At 38.5% G+C, this 16,641-nt stretch overlaps 1 protein-coding gene across 1 annotated transcript; it reads left to right on the top strand.

The window, feature by feature from the left end:
• The first annotated feature begins 3,175 nt into the window (after positions 1 to 3,175).
• Positions 3,176 to 15,544, top strand: SLC6A4 (solute carrier family 6 (neurotransmitter transporter), member 4). Its single transcript, XM_009572275.1, has 13 exons — positions 3,176 to 3,642; positions 4,391 to 4,525; positions 5,325 to 5,544; positions 5,970 to 6,108; positions 6,467 to 6,601; positions 8,469 to 8,572; positions 9,284 to 9,411; positions 9,778 to 9,890; positions 10,684 to 10,815; positions 11,906 to 12,005; positions 12,374 to 12,474; positions 14,403 to 14,570; positions 15,325 to 15,544. Exons 1-13 carry the CDS (start codon positions 3,180 to 3,182, stop codon positions 15,397 to 15,399), a joined length of 2,013 nt encoding a protein of 670 aa, XP_009570570.1. The 5' UTR covers positions 3,176 to 3,179; the 3' UTR covers positions 15,400 to 15,544.
• The last annotated feature ends 1,097 nt before the right edge of the window (positions 15,545 to 16,641 follow it).

Raw genomic sequence — 16,641 nt, 5'->3', positions numbered from 1 at the left:
ACGAAAACATCCCTGTGTTATCAACACTGTTGCCAGCACAAATCCAAAACATGGCCTCATACTAGCTACTATGGAGAAAATTTGCTCTATCCCAGCCAAAACCAGCACAGCCTCTCAAAGGAGCAAAGTCACATCTATAAAACACAGATCAAAACGAAATGAAGGCACAGCTATCTTTCTTTTTCATTTTTATTTTTCTTTTTCTTCTGTAGCTAATCATGTTGGTGATAAGAAGCCAATGTGTATTTATGTAACACCAACCTTTGCAACAGCTCAGATTGAAAATAGGTAATAAACTACCATTTCTTATATCATTCACTATCGTCATTCTATCACCTGTAACTATGAGAGATCGGTGCATAGAGATGAAGTGGAGGCTGAGGTGGGCAAAATCCTTCACTATTAGCGTAATTTTCCCCTGGATATCTTCCCTAGTGATCCTAGCATACTTCTCAACCCCAAGGGCTCTAGTTCTGCAGCTGTTTACACTGTCTGTAGCAGTTACAATTCCTTCAGATTTTTTTTTTCTTGAATTGTAACAAGAGGGGGGAAAAATACACTCTCCCAGTTTTTTACACTGTAATGAAATCTTCTGATTCTGTTCTGTTTTCTTGTGCCAACTATGCTGCTGTGAACACCACAGCAAAGCTGTAGAGTCCGTCACTCCAGAGATTTCCCAGGGTAGCTGACGGTAGCTGTAATTCTCTTTCAGAAAGGAATAATTCAAATTCCAGCTGAAGCCCCTGAAAGTTCAGACATCATTTTGCATATTTGAGGCTCAAACTACTGAAAATTCTACAAAAATATTTCAAATAATGTGGTATTTTTTTCCTGTGGTCTTCAGAAGACCAGAAGGAGCTTAGATCTGGATAAGACAACTATCTTGATTGTCACAATTCTGGGAAATCAACAATACATTTAACAACCTCTCCTCAGTAAAGAAAGTGCCAAGAAGTATCTATGTGCAGAAATAAAGTGTTTTGCAAATACAATGAGAGTTTAAGTCTCAGGTATGGAAAATTTAGTCTCATGAGATAATGCAGTTAAATCAACATCCTTTATTGCTTTCCCTTTTATGAGTTAGAGGTGTAAAGTCCAGAAGGGCTCAGGTTACTTTTCTATATTCCTACCTTATATTTAACATGTTTTATACAAGGGGAGGATTGGCTGTGGCCTTTCCTTGGATTTTTATGTTGCCACCAGTGGTGGTAGGACTGATTTCATCTGCACAAGCTCTCTTGGGACATTTGGGAGGTTTCGGACTCCGAAGACATTCAGGTTTTATAGTCTTGCAGGTAAAACAGACATTCCTGTTCTTTGCCGTAGTATTTTTCTCTGGAACTCTGAAGATGTTTCAGTCTTTGTGGATGATTAACTAATGGTAGCAAAGTACTGCTCTTGTAAGAATTCAGCATTAATGATGCACTGCTTGCTATATGACGAAAAGAATATTATCTGGGTAAAGACAGAATGTAAGCCTGAAGAACTAGAGATTTCTGAAAGTTATAAACAACACCTTCAAGAGACTTTTATCTCAAGAACATCCTCTTGTTTACTCTGCAGCTTGGTAACTTTCCTTCTCTTTCTGCTTGCACTGATAAATGTTTAGGAAGAGGCTTAACAGTCTTTGCACAAGGCTGAAAGCTGGGAAAAACTTGAGTTCTAATAGCTCTACCAATGAGGAAATAATATCCCCTCTCTGCTTTAGTTTTTCCACCAGTTAAAAGCGAAATAATGCTTATTCTTCTGCTAGGATGTGACAATTATATTTACTGTGGTAAAATGCTTTGAAAAGGAAAAATTAGATGTAATTATAATAATTTAAACTATGGTGGCATCGTGTAGATTGTGTAACATTTTGCTAGCAATAAAGCAAGGTTACTACCCTAGGGAATTTACAGCACAGAGGATCAGCTCCTATTTCAAGATTTTGTTCAGTAAAAGCAGCTGGGCATTTACATTACCTGAACAAATGAGCAGAAAACAAAACATGACCCATGGAATCATAATTCTTTTTCTGTTCTTTTTCTTCTGAAGGAAAAGTTAATTGTTTTATACTTTTTCCTTATTTCGGGATGGTATTTCCCCTGGATTATACTTCTAGCACATATGAAGAGGGCAGGTAAAGCCAGAGATTCTCCCAGTGCCTGTTTTTTTTTGCTGGCGGCGGACAGTAGAACAGGAGTAGTGCCCAGTACCCTTCCTGGGGCTGGAACCACAGTGTTAGCAGACCCAAACAGAATGAAAGATGCCTTTATTTCTCCAAGGAGTTAAATAAAACTGGGGACAAGTTTTGTCCTTTAGACCCACATGTTAGGTCTTACTTAAAATAACCAAATTGAAGTTTCCTGATCTTTTTTCCTTGTTATTAGTGTTGACTGAGCCTCAAAAGTTATTTGGTGCAAAAACACTGAGATTTAAATACTTTTCTAAACTTTTGTTTAAGCCTTCTAGGTCTGCTGCTAAACATAGCAGACACTGTGGGATTTCTGAAGAAAGGTGGTAATGAAATGTAATTTGTATATCCATTGTTATCTCATATTTGTTTAATTAATTCTTTTCCCTTCCTACTGGGTAATCTAGAAATTGCCAGTAGAAGTCACAGGATGAACTTACGAAAATGAAAATACAAGCCACACTAAACTCTGCCCTCATTTTTGCAAACTGGGAGTCCCACAACCTCCCTGGGTGTGAAACCAGTGTTCAGAGGGAGAACGTGGTACCAGAAGACAGGAGGACTGCCTGTGAGTTGTCCAACAATGCATAAAGTCCAGCAAAGCAAATCTGCCCGAGAGGTTATAAGCCAGGTACACCAAACTTCTGCTGTAGAAGAGGATGATTGTTTCCTTCCTTTCTCTGTACAAAATACTGAATGGATTATCTGCTAAATGATTCACATTACATGCTGTGATGGTTAATTACTTCCAAAAGTATTTTAATCGCAGAATCTGTCATTTGTAACTTGAAAGTTACAAGCATCAGTAAGCCCTGTAATGGATTTTTAACTATTTTTCATTTCTTAGATGGTGTTCGTGCCTTCAATCTGATGGATTTAAATATGGAAGAGGAATTCTAAAGGTACTGGGAATACGCTGGGAATAAAAGCTTGGGAAGAAAAGCCACAAGGGGACTCTGTGCTGTTGTCCATCTGCAAGTGGTCGGAACAAATTTCGGAAAAAATGGAAAAAAAGACAACAAGCAATGAGACTGAGCCGCTGACTTCCAAGAAAGATGTCTCAGACTGTAATGAAGGAGAAGATTGTAAAGAGAACGGACTTCTGGTCAGGAACCCTAAATCTGCCCTACGGCTAGTGGAGGATAGCAATAAAGTCCATCCCAGCCAGGGAGATAAAGGGGAGGCAGCTCAGATCTCAAATGGTTATTCAGGGGTTCAGAGCTCTGTTCCCTGCAATGGAATGGGAGAGGTGGAAGATGCCCAGTGCACTGCCCCAGCAGCTACAACCACCACTACAACCACCACTTCTACCACCTGCGGAGCAGAAGGACAGCAGCAGCTGATGGAGCTAGAAGACAGAGAGACCTGGAGTAAAAAAATTGACTTTCTACTCTCTGTCATTGGATATGCAGTGGATCTGGGAAATGTGTGGAGATTTCCTTATATATGCTATCAAAACGGAGGAGGTCAGTGACTAGTTCTGTATGCTGTTTCTTAACGTTGAACTTCCTTGCTTATAAATGCATGATTTAGTGGCTTATTTTAATATCATATATAACAAATAACCAAGGGGAAATTACTTACTTTTCAAGCAGACTGGAAAACCTAAATACTGGGCTAGGATAACTAGACACATTAAGATGGAAGAAAAACTATTTAGCAAGATCTAAAAAATCAGTACAACTAGAAGCTGAGAGCCAGTTACATGCAGAACCACCTTCCAGGAGAAAAGACTCAATCCCTGTCCCAAGGAGTATTTTAAAATCAGATAAGCCAACGTGTCAAAACCAACTCATCAGGAATGCTAGGTCTTAGGCTCACTGACATTTCAGCCAAAATATAAATCTACTCAAGGAGATCTTGGAAAGGACTTTTGTCTCTCTGATGTAACAAAGGCATTTTACTGAAGAAACTAATTATTTTATCTGTAGCCCATCTCACAATTGTATCCATTGTAGCCAGTAGAGTCTTGGTGAATCCTATGTATACTTGTTACAGAAATGTGAGAAGTTTGGCCTGAGTGCTGCTTCTAATTCACACTGCTAAGTAGTTACTCTTATGAGAAATCCCATGATAATTCAGCATGGCACGCTGGCTAGGGAGGGGATATGCATTTTCCCTGTGGGATAAAAGTAACTGTTGTTTATGGAGTGCTGGTACTGTTGGAAGAGAAGACCGATGAAGACTTACAATCATCTGCTTTCTTTCTTGCAGGAGCATTCCTCATTCCTTACACAATTATGGCCATCTTTGGAGGGATTCCTCTCTTCTATATGGAACTAGCACTAGGACAGTACCACAGGAATGGGTGTATTTCAATTTGGAGAAAAATATGTCCTATATTCAAAGGTAAAGAAGGGAAATGGAAAATTCCTAGGAACTTTCTGAATAACTGGAAGATTTTCCTATAAAGGTGAAATATCTGAAAAAAATATGAAAATCTCATAAAGTAAGGCTTGTTCTACACAATATTTTGGCTTTACAAAGCCAAAAAACTTTATGTACCTCTGCAGATGTGTGTGTGTACTCTCATATGGATGTATGATGTGCAACTCTCAAATTGATTAGATAGAGACCAGTCTACTTTCTCTGACCAAAGCCTGGGGGGGGTGGGGGGGAAGGTAATTAATAAAGTAAGTGCAACATTACTGACTCCAAGGCAAAATTAAAACCAGGAAAGAATAAAGATCTACAATTTCTATTACAAAGATATTACAAAGAAATGATTCCCCATCTTCAGCCTGCTCTGTCAATTGTTATCCTACCACAGAGTCTTCTAGAGTAAAAGGACCTGTTCTACAATCTCGTTTACTCTTGCTCCCAGCGTTATAGCCCTGGTCTTGTCTTTTTTATTTACTGAGTGTGCAAGATGCCTATTTCTAAATTCCAGGAATCTAGGAACAGATGAAAAAAACTATATAAGCATCTTCTGTCTTGATTAAGGATGCTTTTTTGAAATCGGAGCCCGAGTGTTTCCAAAGCCACACGAAATTCCAGTGTTGTAAACACTTGAGAGGGTATGTGTACCTCCTGCAGAGCTGCCTTAGACAGTTACTAATTGTAGCTGATGTGATAACCAATTCCTTCCTCTTTTTTTTTTGGCCTAAAACTTACACTCACTTCATGTAATTATTTCCTGCCTTACTAGGAATTGGCTTTGCCATCTGTATAATAGATCTTTACGTAGCCTCCTACTACAACACCATTATGGCTTGGGCCTTTTACTACCTCGTATCCTCCTTCACGGCGGAGCTGCCATGGACTAGCTGCACAAATGCTTGGAACACAGGCAACTGCACTAACTACTTCAGCAAGGACAATGTCAGCTGGTCCCTGCACTCCATCTCTCCCGCAGAAGAATTTTATACGTAAGTGCATGTAAGTGAGGACAGTAATATTAGAGAGAATGATGGAACACATAGCAAGCTTTTCTTTGGAGGGGAAGCAGGGCTGTTTATTAATGGTACCCTTTTCTGAACTATTCAAATAACTAAATACTTGTATACGATACAAGCTTAGGGTGTATGGGAGGATACTCTATATTTTAGATCAGAGGTTCCCAGCCATTGTCAGCTGTCATCACTTATCATGACTGGTTATACTGCATTAAAATCAAGCTTTTAATTTAAAAAAAAAAAACAAAAAAACAACAAAATAACATGACTCTGAAGGCTACTTATCAAAGACTCAGGACTACTTGTAGGGCTCAGACCACAGTATGGGACTTAAAGCATATGTAACATAAGCATTTGTTAAAAAAATATCTATACTGTGTTTTTCTTTCTTCTTTCAGCCGCCACGTTCTACAGGTGCACAGGTCCAATGGGCTGGATGACCTGGGGGGCATTAGCTGGCAATTGACCCTCTGTTTATTGTTAATCTTCACCATTGTATACTTCAGCATCTGGAAAGGGGTCAAAACATCTGGCAAGGTGAATGCAAAAGCAAGTCAAATCAACTTGGTACAGTATAGTCTAGCAGCATTTCTAAACAAGCCAATTAACTTGACAGAGAATTATCTCAAATTGTCTTCATGACGGGGATTATAGGCTCATATATTTTGGAAGCAAGTAAGATATAACAACAGTAAGTTACGCCACTGTTCTCTGGACAAGAACAACCCTGCCAAGAGAAACCATAGGTATAGATGTGCAAACTGCCTGTTTACAAACCTTCTGAGAAGTTCACATGAAGATGTTACAAATGCTAAGAGGTATAATAAGAATAACTCATTATCACTTGTTAACTTTCTACCCATGGCAAATGCGATCTTACTGTTTTCCCTCACAGGTGGTATGGGTGACTGCCACATTCCCTTACATCATACTCTTTATCCTGCTAGTGAGAGGTGCAACTTTGCCTGGGGCTTGGAGAGGTGTCCTCTACTACTTGAAACCTGACTGGCAGAAACTCCTGGCCACTGAGGTAAAAAAACATTATAAAAGGGTAGAGATTTGCTTTTAGCCTATCAGCATGTGTATCAGCATGTATATACTTCAATGTCTATTTTTAGCACAGAGCATAATTAAACAGATGTCTTAGCATGGACTTAAAAGCCTAACTTCATGCTCTTGTTTAAACAGTCATGCTACTCTTTCCATAATTATAAAGATTTTTTAAAAGACTAGAGTCCACCATCAGTTTAGCTTGAACTAATAGTAGAGTTCCCATACAGTGGTTGAATAGAATTAGTGACATGATGAGAAAGAAAACAAGTGACCAAACAATTTTTCACCAGGAAAATGGTGAAGAGCCTGATATTGAGCGAGAAGCTATGATTGCTGCTACACTGCAACAAAATCCTTTATCTATGACAGTCACACTGAGCAAACTCAATTTACTAAGCCCTAACAACTGGTCTAGCTGCAGGTTTTTTGGCTGAGGGGATCATTACACACTTGGGCAGGCTTCTCCACAGACCAACGGTGGCCATAGTTGCCCATATTTAGTGTAGGTTATTAGAGTTGAAACTTCAGATCTCCATCCTGTGACAAGCTTTGGCAGATAAGCCCAAGGAGACTCTCGGTAGCCACCAACTAAAACATGCATGCAAGTGCATGTGGAGAAGGAATAAATCAGTTAGGCCTGCATACACCACGAAGATTTGAAAAGAAAGGAGGAATGAGGACAAGACTGAGCTAACCAACAAACCCCAGGCATTCCAGTATCTGATTCAGCTTTGAACTCTGTGGATAACAAGTAGTCCATCAGGCTCAAGGCTACACTTACTTCACTGCCTGTGAAAGTGTCTAGTGAGGAAGGTGATGGAAAAACCCCAAAGCAATAAATACTACAAATACAAAGATTAAAAATTTTAATGTTTGCAAGTCTGCCGCTGCCCAGCTGATACGGAGAGTTTCGAATGAAGAGGAAATGAAAAGACACCAGTCTCTGATAAAGCAGCATCTCCAATAAGGGACCACATCTTCTGAAAAAGCAATAAAGGGCATTGACATTGTATTGGATGTGTCTGAACTGAGGACAGCAGATTGCAATCTGTGTGCTGGACGATGACAGAGCTCTGTCTGTGGATGATACAGGATGGCTTCACACGATGGAAGAGAATATTAGAAATGAGTTGTAATGAACTCCATGTTTCAATCAAAAGAGGATAAATGAATGAGGACTTTCACCTTCAGAAAGAGAACTGATATTGTACTTTAGGGACACTACTCATTAAGGCTGTGGCCATTTTTCAAGTACAACAGGCTTTTCATAACAAGATCATCACACTTGCATCTGTCATGGCTACAACAAAGCTGAATTGAGTCCTAAGGACTAGAACTGCATCCACGCTGTCGTGTATTTCCATCAAGTCTAGGAAAAATCTGAGCAGCAATCATCTACTGCTTAGCCTGGAGGACACACAGCCAAACACACGACTATTCCATAGCATAGAGTTTGGAGGAAGATGGGCTAAGCCCACTGCAAAATCATGGATAGAACGCTCTCTATACATAACAAAAGTTGTGTTAAACTGATTACAGGCAAATCACTGTGAATTAATCTAAGATGCTGTCAGAAGTGAAACTGCCAGTGAGTACTTACAATAGTGTAAAGAGATAAAATAAGCACAGCATAGGCACTAGAATTATAGCGGATATTTACAACTCTCACAGATCTACAATAAATATTCACATTTCAACATGTTCTCTTAATGTTTGTTAGACCAGGACTAGAATATAGGCAAACTAGTGAAACATCGTTTTGTAGGGCTCTGTGATATTCTGAATATGCCAAACTTATTCAATCTGTTTCATGTCATTTTTTCTTGATCTTCAATATTTTTCAGGTTTGGGTGGATGCAGCAGCTCAGATTTTTTTTTCCCTTGGTCCAGGTTTTGGGGTCCTATTGGCTTATGCCAGCTACAACAAATTCCATAACAATTGCTACCAGTGAGTTCTACCTGATTCTATATGTAAAATTGAGTTAAAAAAAGTAACTGTGGGTATTTACAAAAAAGAAACACAATGCTGGTGAAAGGCACTGAATTGTCAGACCTGTGTACATACAAATTAGACAGAAGCGTAACAGAACAAAAGTCCTTATTGAAAGAACCTGCAATCTAAATCATTTTTTCTCTGTTGTGCCTACCCTAGAGAGAGATAATCCCTACCAATTACAGCAAGGAGTCTAAAATGTAGAAACCTGCCACAACAAAATGGACTAAACCCCTGCCAAACAATCACATTATAATTATTTAATCTCAGCAGTCAGTTAGGAAATGACTTTAGAGTCTTGACTGAAAGGCGATTTATAGTTGTTTCTTTGTTACCTTAAAAAAATTCTATTTATAACCTATGAAATAAAATTCTCAATTCTTTACTATTCCTATAGTAATTCCTATTTTTTTAAAACACCAGTATACATCCAGCATTTAATCCAGTGTCAGACTAATGTTAGAACATCTGTTTGAAGTTGAAGAAGAAAAAGTAGTCTTGGGGTTTTTTTCTTTCTTTCTTTCAAATCTACTGCTTGTTCTTTTCATTGTATTGCCCTAGTTTTTGTAGGAGTCTATCCACATCAGTAATTTACTCTATCTGGTAGTAAACTATCCTTTCTAGCAGATGCCGATTCCCTGATATGAGTTAGGTCTTCTGTTGCAGAGATGCTCTGGTTACCAGTACCGTGAACTGTGTGACTAGTTTTGTGTCTGGATTCGTCATCTTCACTGTGCTGGGATACATGGCTGAGATGAGGCATGAGGATGTGTCAGAGGTTGCCAAAGATACTGGTAGGCTAACTTTTTGTACACATCTCTCAAACTACTTCTAAGATAGCATGTATTTGTACATTATTTTCTAGATTGAGAATAGCCCAAATTAGGCAAAATATTTAGTATTTAAGTCAGGATACTGCCTTACTTTATGATAAGGGCACTGTTATAAATATACAGTACAGCTAAAAAATTATTCCATAAAGGCAGCGTATAGAAGTTATATTTCATGCAGCTTCACAGACGTGGTGGTAACTGCACACTACAAAATAGCCTGGGGGCAGAAGTTTTCCCCTGGAAGACAACATGGTACAATGAAACAGCCTGTCCTCCTCACAGCAGTAGTGCGCTAACAATTATCCCAATTCTCTGTTCTAACATCAGGACCCAGCCTTCTCTTCATTACGTATGCTGAGGCCATTGCAAATATGCCTGCTTCCACTTTCTTTGCCATCATCTTTTTCCTGATGTTACTCACGCTGGGATTAGACAGCACGGTGAGTAGACAGTATGCAAGACAGCAGACCTCTCAGATATTTGGTGTATGGCCTTACCCCCACAGACATCAGAAGAAACAGAATTACAAATATTGCACTGTCACTAATGGGTTCAAAGCAGGCCTGACATCTCCATGTGCCTTCTGTAAGACAGCAACTATTACTCCAATTTGACCTAAATAGGCCTAAATAAAATTAAATTATTTGTCAGTGTCATACTGTGACAATTAGTAACAGACCTGGAAACACAACCAAAGCACTTGATACATAAACACCTGGTTGAATGTAGCCTTCCACGCTCCTTCTCTTCTGTACTTGTAAACTTTCAAAGCAATTATTAAATTCTGGAATTTTTTCACACTAAGTGGATTTAAAAGGTGGGAATTGGAGGTGGCCTTCTCAACAGCACTGCGAAAAGGATATGTTCTAAAAACTTGCCATGTGAGCCTGTTTTTAAGATTAAGAATCAGCTCCTTCCAGGAAGGCTGAACTCAGCTGATTTCACACTCTTGGTTCTACTGAGCCACCTACCGCTTACCGGCACGCTATTACTTGTAATATAGTACTTACTCTATATAGATAGGCATTTCCTACCGATATGTGAAGACTAAATCCTCACCTTAAAAAGTTTAAAAGTTCTGAAGAAGGGCTGTCTAAACAACCGTCACAGCAACTCTACAGGCAGAATAAAGCACCAGTGTTCAATGTTTTAAAGCTCCTTTAAGCATTGAAACATACCTTAAAGCAGGTAAAACTGCCCTCTGTTTTCCAGTGATTTTTCCATGCTTTTCAGTTTGCAGGACTAGAGGGAGTGATTACTGGAGTATTGGATGAATTCCCGCATGTCTGGAGCAAACGCAGGGAATTGTTTGTCCTTGGTCTGACCATCATTTGCTTTTTGGGGTCATTAGCAACCCTGACATTTGTAAGTATTTTACCCATTTCTTAGCTTTCCTTACTGGCAGTTTCCTGCAAATGACATTTTGGAGAGGGTAGTATTTTTTGAAGAGAGTTTCAAGAAATTAGATTAAATCTTCAGCCTGTTTTCTTTATGCATTAGAAATCTATATTTGGAATGAATGTGAACAGTATCTCTCACTAGGAAATGTGTTGCAAAATGATCCTATTGCAATAGAGCAAAACTCTAATGTGCTACACATCAGAAATGAAGCAGCCGTTGCTCCAACTGCTGAATCAGTAAGCAACCTTCCACATTTTGTACATGGTTTACTTGTTCTCAAAAGCTCCTAATTTTCCCAATGTTTGAAATACTTTGAATTAAAAAAAGAATGATCAAAAAATTCTCTGCTAGAAAATGCAGTAATTGACTGTTGCTGTCCTCCAAGAATTTCTAGCAATGAATTTCCTGGATCTTCCTCATCAAATCAGGCCAGAAATCATGATCAGTCACACAAAATAGTCCCTGTGGGGCTTGTGGGATTTCATTTTCACAAGCAACATTTTGAATAACAAGTGTCATGATCATAAGGGTCAAGGAAAAAATACTTGGCTTTCCTGTCACGTTTCACTCCACCTGCTCACTTATGTGCAACTTCCTTCTCATTTAAAGCATTTGCTGTAAAAGGAGACTTAGTTCCTCTCCAAGACACAATGCTCTCCTCCTTCCTCTGATCCCAAATAGAAAGAAAGCAAAGTAACTGCCTATTTGTTTCCTGCTCAGTAACTACGACTCAGGTTGGAGAAAGATGATGCATCTTCTGATGCCACAGAAGGCATGCAAAAAGCATGCATCAAGCCCCACCAAATCTCATCTGTCATTAAAATCCAGCTAGAACTGCCAGCAGATGCAGTTTTAGCTTTTCTGCGTGGCACCAGAGAGCAGACCAGCAGCGCGCTCATGGACTTCACTGGCAGGAACTGCCACAAAGTGACAGAACTGACTGAATTACCATCTGTGAATGCTCTGGTCCAGATGAAGGCAATAATAAACAACAGTATTACAGGATTTCTGTCACTGGATCTTTGGTTCACTGATAATGTGATCTCCTTTCTAGGGAGGCGCATATGTGGTAAAGCTGTTTGAAGAATATGCCACTGGTCCAGCTGTCTTAACAGTTGTGTTTCTGGAAGCAGTTGCTGTGGCCTGGTTCTACGGTACGTTTACTGCCACATGACAAACAATGATAACCCAAACTCTTGAGTTTCTGCAGCATAGCACTTCCTCTGTTTTTGCAGACAAGATCACTGATGTCTCAGGAAACAAGTTTACCAAGCCTTTTTACAAATTCACCAATTACCAGATCTGTGAGAATTATTCATTGTTCTCTGACAGAAGTACAGTGACATCTAAAAGTAATGAGCTATAATTCAGAATAATTAAGGATTTAATATAATTAAGAGTTATACGAACAGTCTTTCACAATGGATGCTGAATTTATTTGCTCTGTATACAAAATGCCGTGCATCTACTTAGGAAAAACTTGTATCTGCTGTCACCACTCTCCTCCCACTTGTCTCCACAGGCATCACCCAGTTTTGCAACGATGTGAAAGAAATGCTAGGCTTTACCCCAGGCTGGTACTGGCGAGTTTGCTGGGTAGCAATTAGTCCCATCTTCCTTCTGGTGAGTTTTCTTTATAGCTTTTTCTTTCCAGCACAAGAAAATTACCGTTGAACAATGCAGCTACTTAGACTTCTAAAAGCTTAATTACAGAATTTTCTTGTGAATTTCTTTAGTAACAATTCTTGTTAAACCAAAAAGGCTCAATTAGTGAAAAATCCAATACAATGCTGCAAGGTCTTGTTACTAAATCACTATTTTAAGGATTTTTGTAGATGAGCTAGATAAATAAGACTGGGTTCTGAATAACTCCCCTCCTTCCCTCTGCTGAACAAAGTTACTTTGTTTGGTTGCTTTATATTTACCTCAGCAAAATGAAGCAATAAGAGATGATGATGAAACATACTGTCTGGGAAGGGAAACAAAGATAAGTAAATATACTGTCTCAGCAACTGCTGACTGACAACTTTAGAATATTCCACTTAAAATTTACAGCAGTTAATTACAACTTTCATAAATCTATAATTCAGAATTAGAAATACCGTCCCAATATTTGACTTGGCAGTATTATTGATAACATTTTAACATAAAGTATTCATTTCCTGATCCAAAATTAGTTCACGCTGCCTTTTATTGTTACTAGCCTTAGTGGGAGCAGAGCAGGTCAAGATGGAGTTTATGAAGCACAGAATGTAAATTTAAGACCTACAGAGTGAATTCAAAACACTTGTAACGATCAATGCACAATTAACAGATTTCATTGTATTACCCCTAGAAAAAGAAAGGGAAAAAAAAAGCTGTAAGTAAGTGTAACACCACAAATAATTTTTATACTACTGTCCTCTTTGTGATCCTAAAACAGTAAAATAAACAGAGAGGTGATGTGGTTACTAGGCAGAGCTATTTGTATTCTCTATGGAAACTAAACTAAACTAAGGAAAGCCCAGAAGGTAGTATGTTTTTCCCATATGGAAATTTTGCTGGTAATCCTGATCTTCTGATGATACTCTGGAAAAAACAAAGTCAGAGATCCTTCCAAGGATAGTCGCAAATATTATTCCTGTAATATTCAACTAAAGGATTTGTTTCACAAGAAATTTTTCACTCATGAAGCATATGCACAGGAAAATGATCTAATAGCATTAATTGAGCTGATGCCAGAATACTATGTCCAAACTAGTATTAACATTTGTAAAAGCTACTGAAGAACCGAAATGCTATGGAAAAATATCACAGAAAAGATAAAACTTGTAGAAAACAAGTAACAGTGAAAAAAATGCAATCTGTATAGCTTATCACAGAGAAAACTGAAAGCTGATATGATTACCACAGGTAAGTACTTTAACAGTATTTGAAAGAGTATTAAAAGGCTCTACAACCCAATAAAGAACAGCATAAAAAAACAACACAGTGGCTGCGAGTTAAATTCAGACAAAGCAGAAGTGACACTGATCATGATTAAATATGGGACAAGTAACTAAGGGAAACTATACTTCTCATTTCTGGTGGCTTAAAATTGAGATGACACCTTTCTGGAAGGGATGCTTTAGCTGGAATCAAGTTATAGGGCTCAATACAAGGGTAACTGGATGAAATTCTGCAGACTGGAATCAGTCTGGTTTTGTCCATCTAACGTCTTTTTATCCTTTAAATGTACAAGTGTAGTCCTGAATTTTCTCTCTAATGCTTCTTAAGCAAGAAACACCACCAATCCATATGAGAATTTTTACCTAGTTCCTTTCCTCTAAAGCTCCCAAGCTGTTTTAAACTTCCTGAAGGGAAGTCTGGACATCCAAAAGTGGTTTTGGGGTTTTTTTGTTTTTAAAATCCATACTAATGATGTCATTTAGGATTTTTTCACTGTCAACAAGTTTAATCCTTCTTGAGTCCTACTCATTTTTTTTAGTTCAATGCCATGCTGGGACACAGAGTTCCCTAAAGTGCGTGCCATCAAAATACATGTATTCATACTTTCCTCTTTTCTTTTTCAGTTTGTCACTTGCAGCTTTCTGTCCAATCCTCCTGAGCTACGGCTTTTTGATTATAATTATCCCCACTGGACCGCAGTAGTGGGTTATTGCATAGGAACCTCTTCTATCATCTGTATTCCAATCTACATGGTTTATCGGTTGATCATCACTCCAGGAACACTTAAGGAGGTATCCACGATGCTCTGTTGCTTCTATTTGACTGTTAGGAAGAAGTTGATTCCTAGAAAAACTACGTGTAGATTTTTCTAGGGTCTGATGCCCTGGGACTTGAGGATTATTGCTGTTCTGCTCCTACCCAGCTGATTGATAGCTAATTGTCTTCTGCCCATTCTGAATGATTCACAAATCTCCCCAGGTCTTATTGAGGCCACTGACATATTCATATAAAATATTAAATCAAATATTTTTTTTTAAGCTCTGGTGAACTGGAGGCTTTTCCTAGAAATCACAAGACACAGTATCATGTGAATGAAGCGGTGAAAGATTGGTTCCCTTGGGTATATCTGTAAGAATAAGTTTCTTTTTCTCTCCCACACTGAATAAGATTTCGCTGTCATAAATCTGTGGCAGCCTTTGATGACATTTTTGGGATTTCTTGTAAGTTCATGTAAATAGCAGTTCAGAAAGAATATTTTCAATTGGCTCAGGGTATCCAAGTAAACTGCGAAGTCCTAAAGCATTAATACGACATCTGTCAAACTTTGATGCAAATTTTGTGTTACAAATAATTAAAAAAAAAATGTGTACTTCTATAGCACCTTACGTCTTCATAGAGCTAACAGAAGCCTGAAACATCCTTGTGTCGTTCAATATGACTCAAACCAGAGTAATATTTTTATTATAAATCTCTTTCCAAATGGCTGTCATGTTATATATTATCTCTAAAATGAATCAATTTCTAATATTGGTTTCTTTCCAACAGCGTATTCTGAAAAGCATTACTCCAGAAACAGCTACAGAAATTCCTTTTGGAGACATCCGCATGAATGCAGTATAAGCTAACCTGTTTTCTGGGGAGAGAGAGGAGGAGCATAATATGTAACTTTCCCCATACTCTCCCCCTCAACGAATTACATTTCCAGCTGAGACAACAAATGGAGGAGTTTTCTGTGGAGGTTGCGTCGCTGACAGTGGGCACTTGGAAACATGATGCCTCCAGCACATTTATCCAAGCAATTCAATGAAATCTACTGTGCACTTCTAACCAGACTGCACTGACTGAGAACTAATTCATTCTGGAAACACGAGGGAGGATGTGTGCATGAGAATACCACTACTCCATACGTGGGCACTGGGGCTGTTTGAAAGCGTGCGTGATTGCATAAGCCACTATAGGAGGAGTATCAGCGGGTAGGATTAGGTGTAGAATCCCAAGTCTGTGGCAGTACTCCTGTGTTTTCCTCAATGTGATCGTTCGTACTGGGCAATGTTGTATTCGCTTCTAAGGTTCTAATTGCTTAAACTACATTGAAAAATACAGAAATATTTCTGATAGCCATACATTGCTCAAGTAACACAGGGTTTTATAAACTAGAAAAAAAAAAATCAGTAAATTCTTCAATCCCTAGGTTTGTAGTGGAGTAGACAGAGGAGGAGGAAACAATCCTGAGCAGCATTATATACAGCTCTGCATACCTTAGCACACACATCTGGTACCATTATCTTCCTTTTCATTCCCTGCATTTTGTAGATGGTTACAGTTTCCATTAATTGTTTCTTGCATAACAAATACTACAAAAGCATTTTTTGTAATACTGTAGGCTTCACTTTCCTTTAGACCCAATTAAGCCACAAAAACTCATCATGGGTTGCTTGACAAGTACCTAAGTTGCACTTACTATACTGTTTTCATAACTAAGGTAATATTCACAAAATCATTGTCCTGACAGACCTAACACACGCAAAGAAACTACAGACCAACAGTGAATTTTTTTGAGTTCTGTTGCCAAAAAATGGAATCTTAAAGATCTGCTTCTCTGCTTTGCTTCTTTTTTTTTTTTTTTTTTAAATCTAATTTCACACCTAGTATTTGCTGGAGCCTGTGGCTTTTTCTGTTCTTTCCTAGTACAGAACTAAAGTTTAGAACAATCCTTTTGGCTAGCTAACAAAAGCACGTTTAACAAACTATACAAACATATTTTGAAGATCTATTAGCTCATATTGTAATGTGAACGCATTTGGTTTTCACCCTGAAGAAGGAGGGGAATTTTTTTTAACAAGAAGTTGAGTCGAGTTCAGC

Source organism: Fulmarus glacialis, unplaced genomic scaffold, assembly GCF_000690835.1.
Source record: "Fulmarus glacialis isolate BGI_N327 unplaced genomic scaffold, ASM69083v1 scaffold39342, whole genome shotgun sequence".
In the NCBI taxonomy this organism is placed as follows: domain Eukaryota; kingdom Metazoa; phylum Chordata; class Aves; order Procellariiformes; family Procellariidae; genus Fulmarus; species Fulmarus glacialis.
The sequence above is the reverse complement of the archived record's forward strand: the minus strand, read 5'-3'. Positions and strand labels throughout refer to the sequence as shown.

What these genes read in the sequence shown, in the direction of transcription:
- SLC6A4 (XM_009572275.1), top strand. Translation starts at nt 3,180, where the DNA reads ATGGAAAAAAAGACAACAAGCAATGAGACTGAGCCGCTGACTTCCAAG. An exon ending in GGGTCAAAACATCTGGCAAG is followed by an intron (nt 6,109 to 6,466) that starts GTGAATGCAAAA and finishes TTTCCCTCACAG; the next exon opens with GTGGTATGGGTGACTGCCAC. An exon ending in TGCTGTGGCCTGGTTCTACG is followed by an intron (nt 12,006 to 12,373) that starts GTACGTTTACTG and finishes TTGTCTCCACAG; the next exon opens with GCATCACCCAGTTTTGCAAC.